At 42.0% G+C, this 15,270-nt stretch overlaps 2 protein-coding genes across 4 annotated transcripts; both read right to left on the minus strand.

Moving 5' to 3' along the window:
- Nucleotides 1-2,577: 2,577 nt before the first annotated feature.
- gmppaa (GDP-mannose pyrophosphorylase Aa) lies at nt 2,578-8,796 on the minus strand. Of its 2 annotated transcripts, XM_023839995.2 has the most exons (13): nt 8,398-8,796; nt 7,939-8,036; nt 7,506-7,609; nt 6,439-6,631; nt 6,075-6,134; nt 5,826-5,956; nt 5,665-5,679; nt 4,480-4,614; nt 4,232-4,329; nt 4,104-4,150; nt 3,883-3,975; nt 3,294-3,462; nt 2,578-3,186 (listed from the first exon to the last, which is right to left on the minus strand). In XM_023839995.2, the coding sequence occupies exons 1-13, from the start codon at nt 8,435-8,437 to the stop codon at nt 3,086-3,088; spliced, it is 1,284 nt and encodes a 427-aa protein (XP_023695763.1). In that variant the 5' UTR covers nt 8,438-8,796; the 3' UTR covers nt 2,578-3,085. The 2 variants fall into 2 exon arrangements, with proteins under 2 accessions (XP_023695763.1, XP_023695764.1); XM_023839996.2 differs by lacking the exon at nt 5,665-5,679 and having other exon boundaries at nt 8,398-8,795.
- A 184-nt stretch (nt 8,797-8,980) lies between these two features.
- Nucleotides 8,981-15,268, minus strand: catip (ciliogenesis associated TTC17 interacting protein). Of its 2 annotated transcripts, none has more exons than XM_023839998.2 (10): nt 15,154-15,268; nt 14,783-14,865; nt 13,544-13,729; nt 12,739-12,794; nt 11,202-11,288; nt 10,523-10,690; nt 10,175-10,299; nt 9,700-9,776; nt 9,505-9,590; nt 8,981-9,286 (listed from the first exon to the last, which is right to left on the minus strand). In XM_023839998.2, the coding sequence occupies exons 1-10, from the start codon at nt 15,231-15,233 to the stop codon at nt 9,101-9,103; spliced, it is 1,134 nt and encodes a 377-aa protein (XP_023695766.1). In that variant the 5' UTR covers nt 15,234-15,268; the 3' UTR covers nt 8,981-9,100. The 2 variants fall into 2 exon arrangements, with proteins under 2 accessions (XP_023695766.1, XP_023695765.1); XM_023839997.2 differs by having other exon boundaries at nt 9,505-9,593.
- Nucleotides 15,269-15,270: the final 2 nt, after the last annotated feature.

The following is a 15,270-nucleotide window of genomic DNA, read 5'->3' on the forward strand; positions in this document are numbered from 1 at the left end:
TTCTCGGTCATAACGTATATGCCTCATAGTAGCACAACTGACCCCATAACCGAAGCTTGCCTTTCACGGAACATTTTCTCTCCAATGGTTTGCCCTTGGCCAGTTCTTTTAGGGCTTTGAAGTTTCACCTCAAAGAATCTGCTCCAAATCACGGATCTATGGCTAATTAGATTTTTTTTTTAATCATAAAAAAATAAAGTACAAGCACAGTCATGACCTCTCAACAATTCCACCTGAAACTGGACCAATTACTTAAATCTCAGGAACTAACTTTAAAGCCATGCTGCAGAAACTCCGTAAAATCGGCTTGGTGATTTCGACACAAAGTATAAGCACACGTTATGATTACTGTCCGGTCTCTGCTTAGCCCACACATATTTCATCTTACATTACAGATAAAATAACCCCACTTTTCATCTGAATCTCAGTATGTAATTTTAAACATCCCGATTTATTCACAGCAGCGTGACTAAGCTCGAAAATAAACTGCATTTCCTGCCCAAATTCTTTATCGACCGATTTTGACCTAGTTTCTACAAACTTCACAAATGCCAACCCGTTCATGGAGCTACTGAAAGTGTGAGCAAATAAGGAAAGTGCTGTCACACATGCTGCAGGCCAGTCTTGAAATTATGAATGGCGACTCTAAGAAAAACGTGCCCTACATAGAGACATTATGTATATAATCCAGTCATCTTCCAACCAGTTACCCAGTACTGGGACAGCGCAGGGCAGAGAGGCTGGCTGGTCCAGTACAGGCCTGACGCCACGGGCAATCTGGTGACATCATTTCACCTAAGTGAAATCCTTTCGGCTGCAGATGAACCCGCAGCAAGGAAATTCATGGGTAGCATGCAATGTCCACACAGGCAGCCAGAGTGGGACCTGAGCCCCCACCCCAGAAGGAGGAAGGCTACAATGTTACGCCACCACGCTTCCCATCGTTCACGTAATCATTTACAATCTATTACGTCATTTTTTGGTACAAATTACTTTCACTTTTGATATGTTAGCATTTTCAGCAGCTAGTTGTAAAAATAAAATGATGTGTGCATGAAGCCACTGTGGTAAAAAAAAAATGGGACTGCTAGGTAATTTGGTTTTTTCCATAAAAGACAACCAGGAATCTGAAAGAAAAATAAATAAAACGCATCAACTGGTCAAAATAATTGCTCATCCAGCTGTCATAAGCGATCGTGGCAACAGATTAGAGGGCAGGATGGATGTCCCACCCTGTTCTTCATGCATCTCTCAGTTTAAAAGGTAACACGCTTTAAAAAAAAACCCCACCCCCAGTCAATTCATGCTCACGGTCCCAATGTCCACACACTCTGACTCACGGACTTCGAGGCTTAAGTCCTTGAGGGCTTAGGGCTGTCCCACTGTCAAATTGTCAAGTGCATGAGGGCTCTCGGACATTTAGAGCCCTTTATGCACACTTTCCATAAGTCTGCATTTCTGCAGACTGTCTGAGGGAATTACTCACAGTTCATAGCATTTTGCGACATGAAGCACAGGGTTGCCCGGGGAAGCCCAAAAGCGTAAATGGTAAACAAACCACTTCTTTTAGGTTTTGCTTGATGGTACCGTTTTGACAAATAAGTGTAAATTGATTATATGACAATTACCTCTAATTCACTCTGTAATGCAAGAGCCTGGAACACGTTCAAATTAGGCAGTTGGTCCCTTAAGTGCCCTGGCCGTGAAGAAAGTGCATTTTAAAATAAAAAGTCCCAAAGCCACAATAGTAAGAAACGTTTTTGGCATCGTCAAGGTAACGTCGCACTGTGCTGTCCCATTCCTATTTATACCATTTCGAGCCCTTGCAGCCTCTGGCACTCAATCACTTACTAGGTGACATTAATTAAGTCTGCGAGAGTTCAGGGCTTCCACAGGGGACACAGGGATTGGGGCTTAATCTCAAAAGGTGGGGAAAACTGACACATAAACCAGGACTGATAAGATGCAACTGCTTTCCGAGCTCCCATATAATCCTTATTGTGAGTCACCAGGGCTTCTTCCCAAATGGAGAAATTAAAATATGTGCAGGCGTAACACCTAAAGGGAACAAAATGCATTTAGGCGGAGTTACCACTGAGCTATTAAAAAGCACAACCATGCTGCCCACTGTGCTGATTTTGATGCAACCGCACTCAACAACTAATGGTAAATCACCCACCCACTCCAACTTCCCCACACTGACTTGCGTAACTTTATACATGAAGTGTCGCCTGGTTGCTCTACAAGCTTGTATGGTTTTGCAGGGTTGCAGGGTTCCAGGGCCTATGGGCGCAAGGCAGGGAACAACCCAGGATGGGGCACCAACCAATCACAGGGCATAGTCACACACCTATCACTCACACATGCACATCTATGGACATTTTGGTAACTTTGGTAACCTCAGTATGTTTTTGGACTGTGGTGGGGAAACCGGAGTACGGTGAGGAAACCCCATGACGACGCAGGGAGAGCATGCAAACTCCAGAGACTCAAAGCCTTGTCCCAGTGGTGTGAGGCAACAGTGCTAATCACTGCTCCAAAGGGCAAATAATCACTGGGGACACTGGACTCAGAAGCCACCGATGCCCAAGTATCTTTATTTAACAATCTCCAGACACCAACATCATGAGTTTTTATCCGATATACAGTGAGACGCTGCTACAGGAGAGGTGTGCTAATGCTAACTGACTAGCAGACTTACCAGTATTACTGTACATGGCTCATTAGCAGTAAAGCGAACCAGTTCATGGTTGTGTTAAAGGCCGACACCCAGTCAGGGCATGAACTACAATCTGTACAATTCTGGGTATTATGGGCTGACAGCATTAACCCATTACACTACTTCTCTAATCCTTAAACTAAAATCATCTCATATATTACCTAGAATACATTTTTGCTTAAATGTGGTGTATTGGATATTCAATCATTACACATTGCCAAATGTCATTTAACTCCTTCTTAAAATGCTGAGATATCAAAAATTACAATGGGAGAGGTGTTTTGTTCACTTCATGTCTATTGCATCAAATGCTTTTTTCTTTGTCAGGGACACAATGAACTTTAGCTTTGATGAGGGCAAAATAAATTACAATATAATTTGGTTTTTGAAGCTTCTGTTGAGGTCTTTGTGAGGCAGGACAATCGAGTTGAGTATAATCACCTCCGACGGGATATTCACGTTACAGCCTGGAAAAAAAAAACATTTAAAAAAGGCAACATGAAGAAAAATTCAGCTTTCATTCACCTAAATCAGCATGTTATCCTACAGTTCCAGCTGCCGGAAAATACTTTACCCAGAATGGTTATAGAGGGTGTCAGCTTCCCGTCTCTGAAGAGAGTCTCGCTGTCGATTTTGGCATAAGGGTCGTTAGGGTTGGGGTCACTGGGGGTTCCCTCGACCCTCGCCCACCTGCCAATCGTGCTGTCCCACCCCACAATGCTGTTCAGTACGCAGCTGTGGTCCTATGAAGCGGCACGCAAAACATTAGGATGAGACCGTTCTCAGGAAACTCAATGTACAAAGAATGCCTCAGCACTTCTGCTTCATTTCCCAGAGACAAAAAAATAAGTCACTACTCCAGAGAATTCATTTACGTTGAATTTTCGATTTTGACAGAAACTTTTGAGATCCGGGATTAATAGTGACTTAAGTGTCTGAAACCGCAGCAGAGGTGATTTTCTTTCTTGTAATCAATAACAGAACAAATGGTATTTATCCAGAAGCAGTCCAAGGCTCTAAGTTTTCCCAGAGAAGCAATCAGGTCATGGTCTAGTCGCCGGAATTTTTTAATTCGCTCTGCTGTGCTTTGGAAGAAAAACTCTGGCTGAACTTTTTCTGGACCCCTACATGTAAACAATCAGCACCTAGAACCTGGAACCTACCTGTAAAGTGGCCCCATGAAGGATGATGGACTCTCTCACTCGAACCCCAGCTCCTATTGTCACCCCTGTGCCAATAGAGACATTAGGGCCTAACTGCAGAGGGAGGAAAATGAGAATATCAGCGTATGGAAACTATGACAGAGATAAAAAAATAAATTAATTAAACAAATCTGCTTCTCGATCTGCTGTTTGTTGATACTTCAACTGAAAAATTTACTTACTACGGCTGTTGGGTCGATCTTAGCAGTTGGATGAATGTACACGTTTCCTACAGAGAGCAAACTACATGTTAATATACAGGAAAACTACAGTCCATCATGAGAGAGACAAGCGCAGAGTTAATGCTTACCACTAATTTTGGGACTTGCTTCTTCATTCTTCGCCAGCCTCTCTGGATGAGTCTGGTGGTACTGGTTCAGGTACAGCCGACTGGCATAAATGGCAGACCTGTCCGGAGACCAGCAGATGGGCAGCTCAGGCACACTGGAGACCAACGTGCTGCCGGCCCTGAGCACGACATGTCCCGCCTGTGTATAATCCGTCTCGCCCTCATTACTCCGTGATCCGTCCCCCGCCGAGCGAGCGATGGGGACTCACCCAGCCGACTTGATCTGACTCCAGAAGCCTGTGGTTTTGTAGACGTACAGCTTGCCTTGACCAGCCAACGCGGTGAATATGTCCTGTTCCAGCCGGATCACTTCTGCCCGCTGCCAGCCGTTGGTCTGTTCCTCTCTGCGAGAGAAGCATGGCTCTTATAGAGCATCACTGCCTGGCTCTATGCAGCCAGCAGGCCCCTTGTTCTCAGTAAGCAACTTGTCAGTTCAGCTCACTAAGGAGCAGACGCCTGAGGGGAAGGACAACATGACTTTGGGCTCCACAGTAACTGCCCTGCCGTCCAGCCAAAGACAGGAGTTGTGGGCCTCTACAGAGGTAACTTACTAAAGCAATTCAACCTCAACAAAATGCTCCTGTCTCTTCCATCCCAACCAGTACATGGTGCTGCTACATCGGCTTTTTAATAGTTTGTATCATTCGGGACAGTGGAGATGATCGAAAAGAATCAGAGAAGGAACAGAGGCATGAAAGCATGCTGTGGTCAAAATGAAAAGCAAAATGACAGTGAATGACCAGAACAATTCCGGGAAAATCTCAAAGCAAGAAAACCAATAGATGTAGCTGAAATTGTTGACATTTGTAGGACATCCCCATGGTGACACTAAACCTGCATGTCGCCAATCGAATAATGCTTCTTAATTTCATTCTCTGAGGCTTTACCTCCCATTTAAGAGGAATGGAACCCGGGACATATCAACTTTTGATATACAGATGCTCCTAACTTACAAAATGATTTTTTGACTTTACTATACTTAGTAATTTACTATTTACAGCAAATATTTTGTATTTACTTATTAAGTGGCAGCAGTTATTTACTTTATCATATGATATTCGACTTACGATATTTTCAACTTACGATGGGTTCATAGAAACGTAACCCCATCGTAAGTCGAGGAGCATCTGTATATGTACTGATTTAGCAGTCAGGCACGCTGTTACAACGCTGTTAAAATCACTTGCCTGTAGGTAAGCAGAAGCTGCCCCTTTCATTGTATTAAAAAATAATTAAGATTACAGAATCTTATATTTTTTATAAAACAAATGCTTAAAGAAAAAGCATACTAATTGCACACAAGCACGATTTACAGAGTACTACACAAACAGGGGGGCTAATTAAAGCTTTCTAACACTCCCCCCACGGTGGGATCACCACACAGGCCGACTTACCCCTCATAGGGATATCTGGGGATGTCGAACAGGGAAGAGAATGATGGCAGGAAGCGGAGGGAGGGAAAAAAATGAACAAAACTGAGGGTAAGAAATGGAAAAATCAATGCAGACGCCCATCAGAGGACCTCAGGGGGAAAGGGGGGTTTCCTCCCACTCACAACAGCATGTCCTGCTGGTTCTTCTGGAAGACGGCCCCGATGTGCTGGAAGATTTCCGGCGTAAACAGATAGATGCCACAGTTGATGATGTCACTCACGAATGTGCTGGGCTTCTCCACATAGTGCATCACCTACAGCGCAGGGAAGAACTCCATAAGTACTGACTCATACTTCCTCTGCATCTCACCGGTGTAAACAGACACAGACCAAAGGCGGCGCATTAGGAATGGGAAGAAGCTATTCCATTACCTCATTTGTTTGCTGATTTTCCACAATACAGCCATAGTTCATGGATTGCTTCCTATTGGCCTAAATTATCAAAAAAAAAAAAAGGAAAAAAGAAATCTGTCAATTCAGCATCAGGGTGTTTAATGGTTTTTCACAGGATAGCACATACCAAGCAAATATCTACCCATCCTCCACCACCCTATGTCCAGTAGAGCATTATGGTGGACGTATTCTAAAACCAACACCAAACATTGACAGTTAACTTTTCTTTATTGCAAGCTGGAGGAGAGCTGAAAGTCACAATTAGCAGACCCCCCCCCCCCCCCCCAGCGCCATTTATAAACCGTAACCCCTTCCCATGTAAGCAGATCAATCATATCCTGACCGTCGTCCCCAGGATGACGAAGCCAGGAGCATCCCCGTGCTCGTTCTGGAAGTCCAACATCTCCAGCAGAGGGAACTCGGAGCACACGTCGGCATTCATGATGAAAAAGGCCTCCGGGCCGCCAGACAGGATCTGATCCCTGAAGTGATAGACGCCCCCGCCTGTCCCCAGGGCCGCGTACTCCTGCAGGTACCTGGGAGTCCAGCCGTGACGCTCAGTTACGGAAAGCCAACCTCCGTTAACATTAACGGTATTCAGAGTAACAAAGGAAAATAAACAGGGCTAATTATGCTCTGAAAAGGACTCCATTACATTCTTATCTATAAGGATCGCATTGCACTTATAGCAGAGAAACCTTCTGCAACAATGTTAGTGATTAAGCAGCAATTAAGACTGAATGATTTCTGGAGTGGTACTACAGGATTATCAGCCTCATGTTCCAACTGAAAGTGCCCTAGTTTTGACTGTAGAGCCCTAATCAGCGCTAAAGTTTATCCCACAGTAAGTTTTACTTGCTAATAGTACTTTAGCTAACGACATACAGCAATAATTACACTGGATCTAATATTAATAACGAAACAGTGGAATGATTGGAGTGAGCATATCTGGTCCCAAAATGGTGAAAATTAGACAATTCATGAATTTAGCACACAAATCCCAGTTATCATCAGTGTCCACAAATGCCTGCGAGATTAACTCCTTCAATTCATCCTCTCAAAAACCTTCTCCTCTACTACGCCCCCCCCCCCCCCCCCAAAAAAGGCTATGGGTGTCATGTCGGGTGAACATGATGGGCAAACAATGCTGCCACGTCACCGGATCCAACGCTGCAGAAAGATCTCAAGGTAGCTAAAGTGTGTCACAGTGTCAGGGACAGGCTGCAGGAGTGTATCAACGTCGACGGTGGACATTTCCAACACTTATGAGACTAAACATCACCGTACCGTAAAATAAAAACTGTATACCTACTTTTGTCCCACTTTGTGTGTGTGTGTGTGTATATATATGTGTATATATATCCTCCAAATTATGTCATTAGATATACATAAGGTTGAAAGATCTGTTACCTTATGGAGATTTTGAACTCCTGCTGTGCACATGCCAAAAATCGCGTAAGTTCTTCATTTGGTTGATAGAAGCCAATAAGCAATATCTCTTTCATATTTGGAACCTATATCAGAAATACAAATTTAGCAAATTAGTTACCTGTGTACCTTTTTCACATGTACTCACATACTTTGAACAAATTCAAGTTTCACCCCTCAGTTTCCCTTTCCTGATAAAACATACATGTACGAATCTTTCAACTACTGCGCCCTCTGCTGGTATGCTACACACAGACCCCACTTCATTTCATCTGTAGCTGACAGATTCGGCTAATAAACGTTTACGCATAACGTATGATTACCGAATGACAAAAAATAAAGCAAAAAAAGGCAATAACGAGATAAAAACCCGGACTGTTAACCGCGATGGTCATGTGGGGGTCCGTAAGCTCACCTTCGCGCAGGCCTCGATGTGATGCTGCAGCATCGGGACCCCGGCAACAGGGAACAGGGGCTTCGGGACCTCGAAGGACAGCGGCCGGAACCGGGTACCTGGCAGGACGGACCATTCAGCACGATGTGCTTTCCCATATCCAGGTAATGGCCAGCAGTGTCACCTTACGCCGAATTTTACGGTTGTTACTGGAGATTTTGGTGTGACATTATCAGACAGAAACTGTTAACTATCCAAATCGAATTAATCAAATTAACGACGCGTGTAAATTAAATTATAAAAGAGTAAATTTTAAAAAAGTACCATCAAAGTTAAACTCAGTCATATAACATGGCCACGTCATCAAAACCCAACTGCGCTAAGTACGTCTGTGATGTATTTACTTGCTGCACGTATGTTCATGGGGCGGATAAAGTGTCCTCTTAATTGTCACGCTGTTTTAACTAGCTGCACTTTTACCTTTTTGCGGCCCTCCGATCAGAATGACAGTTTTCAGCATCTTGTATATTCCTGTATATTCGCTGTATATTCCTGCGAGCTGTGCGGGCGTGTCGGCCGGTCCGCCGTGGGAGCTGCGCCGAACGGCTTCCCGTGATTATAAACTACAGTAATAAACTGCGAAATCAGGGAATATACGCAGATTTCATTCTAAGAACAACCCAGTATTGCTTTCGGTGACATTTGTGGAAAAGCCAATAATCTAAAGCCTGCGAAGTCAAGTCAAAATTGACAGATATCTACAACGACGTAAATCGGTGAAATAAGATAACCGGTTCATTCAGTCTTCCTTGAAAACATTACAACTGTGTTAAAAAAAAAAGCCACTTTAGCTTCTATCCTGCTTCCTGTCAACTGAACGTGAATCCATCCGGCTCCGGGGGATTATGGGAAACGTAGTTCTTATCGGTCGTGCTTTTCCATTTTTGCTTGTTTCTCATGTCTCAGTAGCTTGTTAGTAAATATTGTCTAAAGTCATGTGACGGTTATCCACCATAACTAAGTCAATGCTGATGATAGACATTTAAAATAAATGAAACAAACACCCAAGTACATGTACTTTATTAAAATCTCATGCTGTATGTATATCATACTTTCTGGGAAATGAATACATTACATTTCGGCTTGTTTTATGTGGGTATATTTTCATGGTAGTTATATGACTTCACAGAACTGGAGGAGTCGAAGTTCCTGGGGCCCTCTGGGAACCAAATGGCGCAAAGTACTCCACAGCAAAAGACAGAACGTCATCCGGTTTGCGGAGCAGTAGGAACTGCAGGAAGTCAGCTAGCAGGGCTTTCAGTTCGGGGTGTTCTTGAACATATGAGGCATGACTGCTTCTCAGCTCTTCCTGTACCACAAACCAAAACGACCCACCGGGAAAGAACCTTTTACTGCAGCACTTTGCACAGATTAGCGGATCCCATCCACCTGTTTTCAAAACCACTTACCCAGACAATGGTTTATACGCTGTGCACTAAAGCATTAAAACGTGCAGTGACTCCTAATGCCATTCAATCATTATATCAATGACAATCACATCACATGTCAAATATTAGACAAGTGCACCTTTCTGTCCAGAAATCTGGAGAACATCTGCATGTCTTCTTCCCACACCAGGGGTTTCTTTTCAAAAACAGGTTTCTCCACTTTTTCTACTGGGGGTGGGGTGGGGTGGGGGTCAGTAAGGCAACAGCAATATTGTATCTAGCCTTTAATATATAATTTTTCCCTCCAAGTTTAATAACAGCAGTGCACATTTACCTGTTACTTTGTCAGCAGGCTTGTGAAGTAGCTTCATTGTTACCGGTGATCCAACTTGCACTCTGCTTGCAAGATGGCTGCAAAACAAAATACAGCTAAATCAAAACACAGGAAACCAAATTACATCTGGCACACAGATTTTCTGCTGGCATTTTAGGTTGCCAGTCGATAGACAGTTAAGACAGCTCATGGGTTTTATCAAATGCTTCCAGACAGTTTGAATTCTGTAGCATTTTTCATGTACTTAGAAGTATCCTAAGGGGGAAAAGTCCATCTTGAAACAACTATGCTACTCACCTCCCCAAAAGAACACAGTCTCACTAATGAAGCTGTATTCATATACGGAATCATTATGTTCACATTTACCTGATACTTTAATCCAAAGTTACTTACAGTAGAGGGAAGGGATACAATTTGTGTGTGATCCCTGAGTTACAAAGATAATGTGGAAGAGATCTGTGAGATTCCTGCTTACCCATCTGAAAGAAAGTAGCAGTGCCATGTAGCAGAGATATCTGTAACAGACTCCACTGTCCTCTGGATGCCAAACACATCCATGAACTCTGTTCCCAACAACTGCTTCCTCTCCCCTAATACTTTCTGTTTAAGGCATAAGAATACTAAAATTACCCGCAGGCCATGTCAGTGGTGTTCATGCAAACATCATAAATCAAACATGATAGACACTAACATGCCAACACATTTTGAAAAAGGTGAGGAAAAGTATACCTTTTCATACATAGTTGACCTGCAAGTCATCCTCTTTAGGTTTGATTGCCCATTCTACACTTAACGCTTTTGACAACAAACTTAGAGCACTTACATAGGTAGAAAAACAGATCTGAGTCTCGGTGTCAAGAGACAAGAACACCATGTTCTCTGGAAAAATCTTCCTTTGAGCTAGAATTCGCAGAATAAGAAGATTTGAGGCTTCTGACACAAATCCCTCCAAAGAGCTCACTGGAAATGTGAAGGACTGGCTCTTCACTTCCTGAGAGAGAAATAAAATTGAATGATGTACTAGGATGTCATGCTGGGAAAGTGGCAGCATTACTTACAAACTCAAAAAGAGAAATCACAAAAGGGCAAAAAACCTGTGTCCTCTATAGCAGTATTTCTCAAACCGGACCTCAGGGATCCCTGGACAGTCCAGGTTTTTGCTCCCTCCCAAGCTCCTGGTAGAAAAGAATGTGGACTTTCTGGCAGGGAGCTGAGAGGGAGCAAAAACGTGGACTGTCTAGGGGTCCCAGAGTACAGAGTCGAGAAACACTGCTCTACAACACATTATGGAATACATCAACAGATGGGTCCCTCTTATAAATCAGAGTGAAACAGTGAACAAAGTTCAATTAAAATGAAGAAAGTGACATGCAAAACTTAATTTGCAGGTGTGTGTCTAATGTGACATTTTTAATCTCAATCTATTACAACAAATCTCCATTTAATAATCACAATTAGTAATTAATTAGGTTAGGAACACAACAGAGCAGAAATCCTCTAACCTCTCCCTCCGTGATGATTTTATTCACCACCAGCTGATCACCATGTCGCACCATGTGAGACTTCCTGTCCAAACTGTGGTCCTGAAGCTGAAGTTTCCCATTAAATTGTTAATGTCATTGCAAATTCACACGCTGAAGTTGATTCATTATGATTTTAATGGATGATTAATTTAAATGAAGAACAGTTACTAATCATAATGTTGGTAATTACAAAAGGGGTAACATTTGCGTCTATTCTTTTCGGTAAGAAAACCTATATGTAGAATATATAATTACATTTTGTTGCTTTGGATCTTTTCCCTATGCAGAAATGCCTTCTTTCCAGGCAACACAGATCAAGAAAGCCGTTGGGACTTTTCAGCATTATTGCCCAGTTAAACATGTTAGAAAAGTCTTCAAAAGGTAATCAAATGTAATAAGTTACATTACATTGATGAACTAATCAAAATAGATACATTACTTATTACTAATTACTCATTTTTAACAGGGTAACTAGTTACAGTTCAAAAGTAACCTTCGCAACACTGTATTTACATAAATTGACTGAAGTCTGCAAAGCTGCCATAATTGACAGAATGCACCACTAGGTGGTGCTGTGAGGCTGCTGTATACAGTACAAAGCCTATTGCCGCAATGGGATGTAGAACAGCAAATCAAATGCGTATAGAAACTATTTTGCACAATAATGTTAAAGTCTTAGACCATTAAAAATATATTTAAAACTATTTATCTGTTTAGTAAATTTCCCCAGAAAAAATAGAATTAGGCCATTCGCAAATGAATGGTAACATATAAAGAAAAACAAGAATTTGTTCTCCAAAAAATGACAGATTTATTGGGTGACAAGAACGTCACCATTTCAATTCTCAAATCCCTCCAAAGAGGCACCCCAGTCATTCTATAAATTTCTAAAATTTCACCACCAAGTAATTTAATTAACTTAATTAGTTAAATAACTCCTCACAACATAATTAAAAGCATAATTTTCTTTGGCTGCCTAAGAGTACATCAAATGAATAAAGCATTAAAGGGGAATTCCACACAAAAAGTTCATTTAAATAAGAGTTTTGGAATGTTTGGGACCATGTCCTTACATTGCAGGCTGCCATCTGATGAGATAACAACTTAGCAAGAGATCACTAGCAGCACATTGAGGGCCGTGGGTGGTGCACACAGTGAAACTGGGCAGCTGAGTTTGCTGGGGGGGGGGGGGGGGGGGCGATGGTGATGCTCAGGTAGGGTGCCACATGGCCTACAGACGGCAGTGAGGGTACTTCACACCCGCAGATTAATAACCACCCATCTAACAGATGCTTATCCTAGACAGGACTGCAAGAAATGCCCTGGACCACAAAACAGGGAATAATCAAACTTTATATAAGGAACACGTAAATAAAATCTATATAATTATGGAAATTCTTACCATAAGACATTAAGAAGCAGGTTAACTAAAGTTCAGTAGAATTCCCCTTGAAAGCCACCACAGACAGATACTACGTATTACTAAGCACATCTATGAATAATAATCAGAAAATACCTGCACGTACTCATGGTGGTTTTGTTCCAACGTCTCAAGTGTCTTTGAAATGTAAGCTGTTGGTAAATAATAAACAAATAAAACAAAGCAACACATCCATCCATCCATACATCCATCCATACATACATACATGCATACACACATGCATGCATGCAGTGCAGGTGGTGGAGAGCCTAGTCAGTGCCAGGAACAGCCCTGGATAGGCTGCCAGTCAAATACAGGGTACATGCTCACACACACACAAACACACACCTACATACCCATCTAAATGGGGACAGTCCATTCATTTCTATGGGAAAAACCCTAATCCCAATCACAACACCCTTAACCCCTACCTAGCCCTAATCTTAACCATAATTAACCAAACAAAACACAAAAATTTTGGCATTTTTACTTTTTTGATTACATTTACAGATTTCCATAAGACTGAGGTTATCCAAATGGGTACCTGAAAAAATGTTCCCAAAAGTAAGGAAGGTTCAGGTTCCCAAAGTGTGGTAAAACATTTTGGTCCCTAAATGTGATCTATGCAAGCGCGCACACACACACACACACACACACACACACACACACACGATTTAGAGATGCCAACTCCCCTAACTGACTGAGGGAAAAACTGGATTCCCTCACAATATGGAGAGGACATTTAGACTGCGCAGCCAGGCATCGGGAAACAGTGCTACCCACTGTGTCACTGAAAGACTACACCGTAAGAATAAAAATTAATGGAAGTGATTTTATTAGCTAGAGGAGGAAACCATTACTCCACTGTACCATGTCTTTTATAACCCAGTGTCATACCTACCCATGATAGATGTTCCACATGGTATATCATCAATTGAACCATGGCTGTTAGCATGTAGAAGATAGCACTGTTCATTGTTATAAACTGCATTCTGCATAGTTATGGTGAACTCTCCCAATTCCCGTCCAGTATCTGACACTGTAATCAAGGAGTCTGCAAACAGACATCGATCAAGTTCCCTTGACTCTGTAAGGGAAAATAAAATATTTGTATATCAATATTGGGTCCATGGGTGATCCCATTTTAATTCAGACAATGGCCTTTGCAAGTCGCAAAAAGTTCCAGCGTGCTTTTATCCGAAAGACCTGTTCATAGTGACACAAGTTTATGAAGTTTTTCATGCTTTTATATGGTGCTGCTGAGTCACCTGAAAGATAAGCTATTTTGTAAATCCTAGGATGATCTGACTTTACAGGATTTGCTGAGAATCACAGAATGTAGTGGTGATGTGACCGATAGAGTCACTAATGGAATAGAAATTTGGGTTTGGATCACTCCTCTTTTCCAGTAGACAAAGGTGTAAAGTGCCTGCAAACCTGACCTGTGTTATGGCTGGATTTCATCTTGCAAGACAAAGGAAATTCTCTTCATTCATGTGCATTTCATTTAAAACATTTGATGTGTCACTCTTTACTGTTTTTAATAACCAGAATTAGGAAAAAAAATAAATAAATATGCAGTTTGTGAGATGAACTTTGACCTTTGTAAAAGAAAAGATTAACCTTAATCAGAAATGGGAAAAAATCATCTTAAATAATTTTGGAAACTTGTCAAATTGAAATGGGACAACCCCTATATTCATAGTGTGAATATACTACCAACATGTATACATGTTTTGTTATTGAGAAACATCTCGACTAACAAAATGTGGATCTAACAACCATCATATTAATGTGAAAATATGGAACATCAGATTGCGGAATTTTAAATCATGTTATCTTGTAATATGTCATTACCCCAAAACCAAGACATATAAATGCAACACATATTAATGTAGTGAATAACAGGAATATTCTCTAAAATGTCTAAATTGTTTGTCATTCTGTTGATCTGTCAGCAGCAGGCGATGACCACATCACGTGACTCACCAGTAAGGTGCTTCAAAACATTCCGCAGAGATCTAACATATAAGTGCTTGGTAACTGCGCTTCACTCTGAGTGCCAATGCAGACTTGCGGGGTTGTACCTGTACTCAGATCACCTTTTCGCCCCGATACGCGACACCTGTAGCATACGTACCAATACTGGACAAGAAATCTTTAGCTTCTTTGGAGGAAGCGAGCTTCGCATCATGATCCTCCCGAGTTTCTTCTTCCATTGCACTGATGGATTCAGCACAGTACGTGGCCAGAACGAGGTGTTACAGAAAATAAACAACATGTTGCTGGTCTGCCTGGCAAGTGTAGCTTACAGACTTCATCCAAGTTTTGCATGTTGCGGAAGCCAAGATTAGCAACGGCTATTTCGAAGGCAACAAACCCCCTGCCGGGGCGGCCCTTTATATGACTAGTAACGTAAAATGTAGTTTTAAATTAGGCAACTAAACAATTGAAGTGAGCGGTACAAAAGGATTAATGACGGTAAAAATGACGCAATACCGCTAATCTCACCTTACTGGATCCAAGGTCTTTGGAGCACCGTGAGTGTTTCTGCTCCCCAAACGCTGCCGGTTTCCATGCCGACGACGCATCTAAGTACCGTAAAACTGCAATATAAGCGCACTCAAA

Source organism: Paramormyrops kingsleyae, chromosome 16 (assembly GCF_048594095.1).
Source record: "Paramormyrops kingsleyae isolate MSU_618 chromosome 16, PKINGS_0.4, whole genome shotgun sequence".
NCBI lineage: Eukaryota > Metazoa > Chordata > Actinopteri > Osteoglossiformes > Mormyridae > Paramormyrops > Paramormyrops kingsleyae.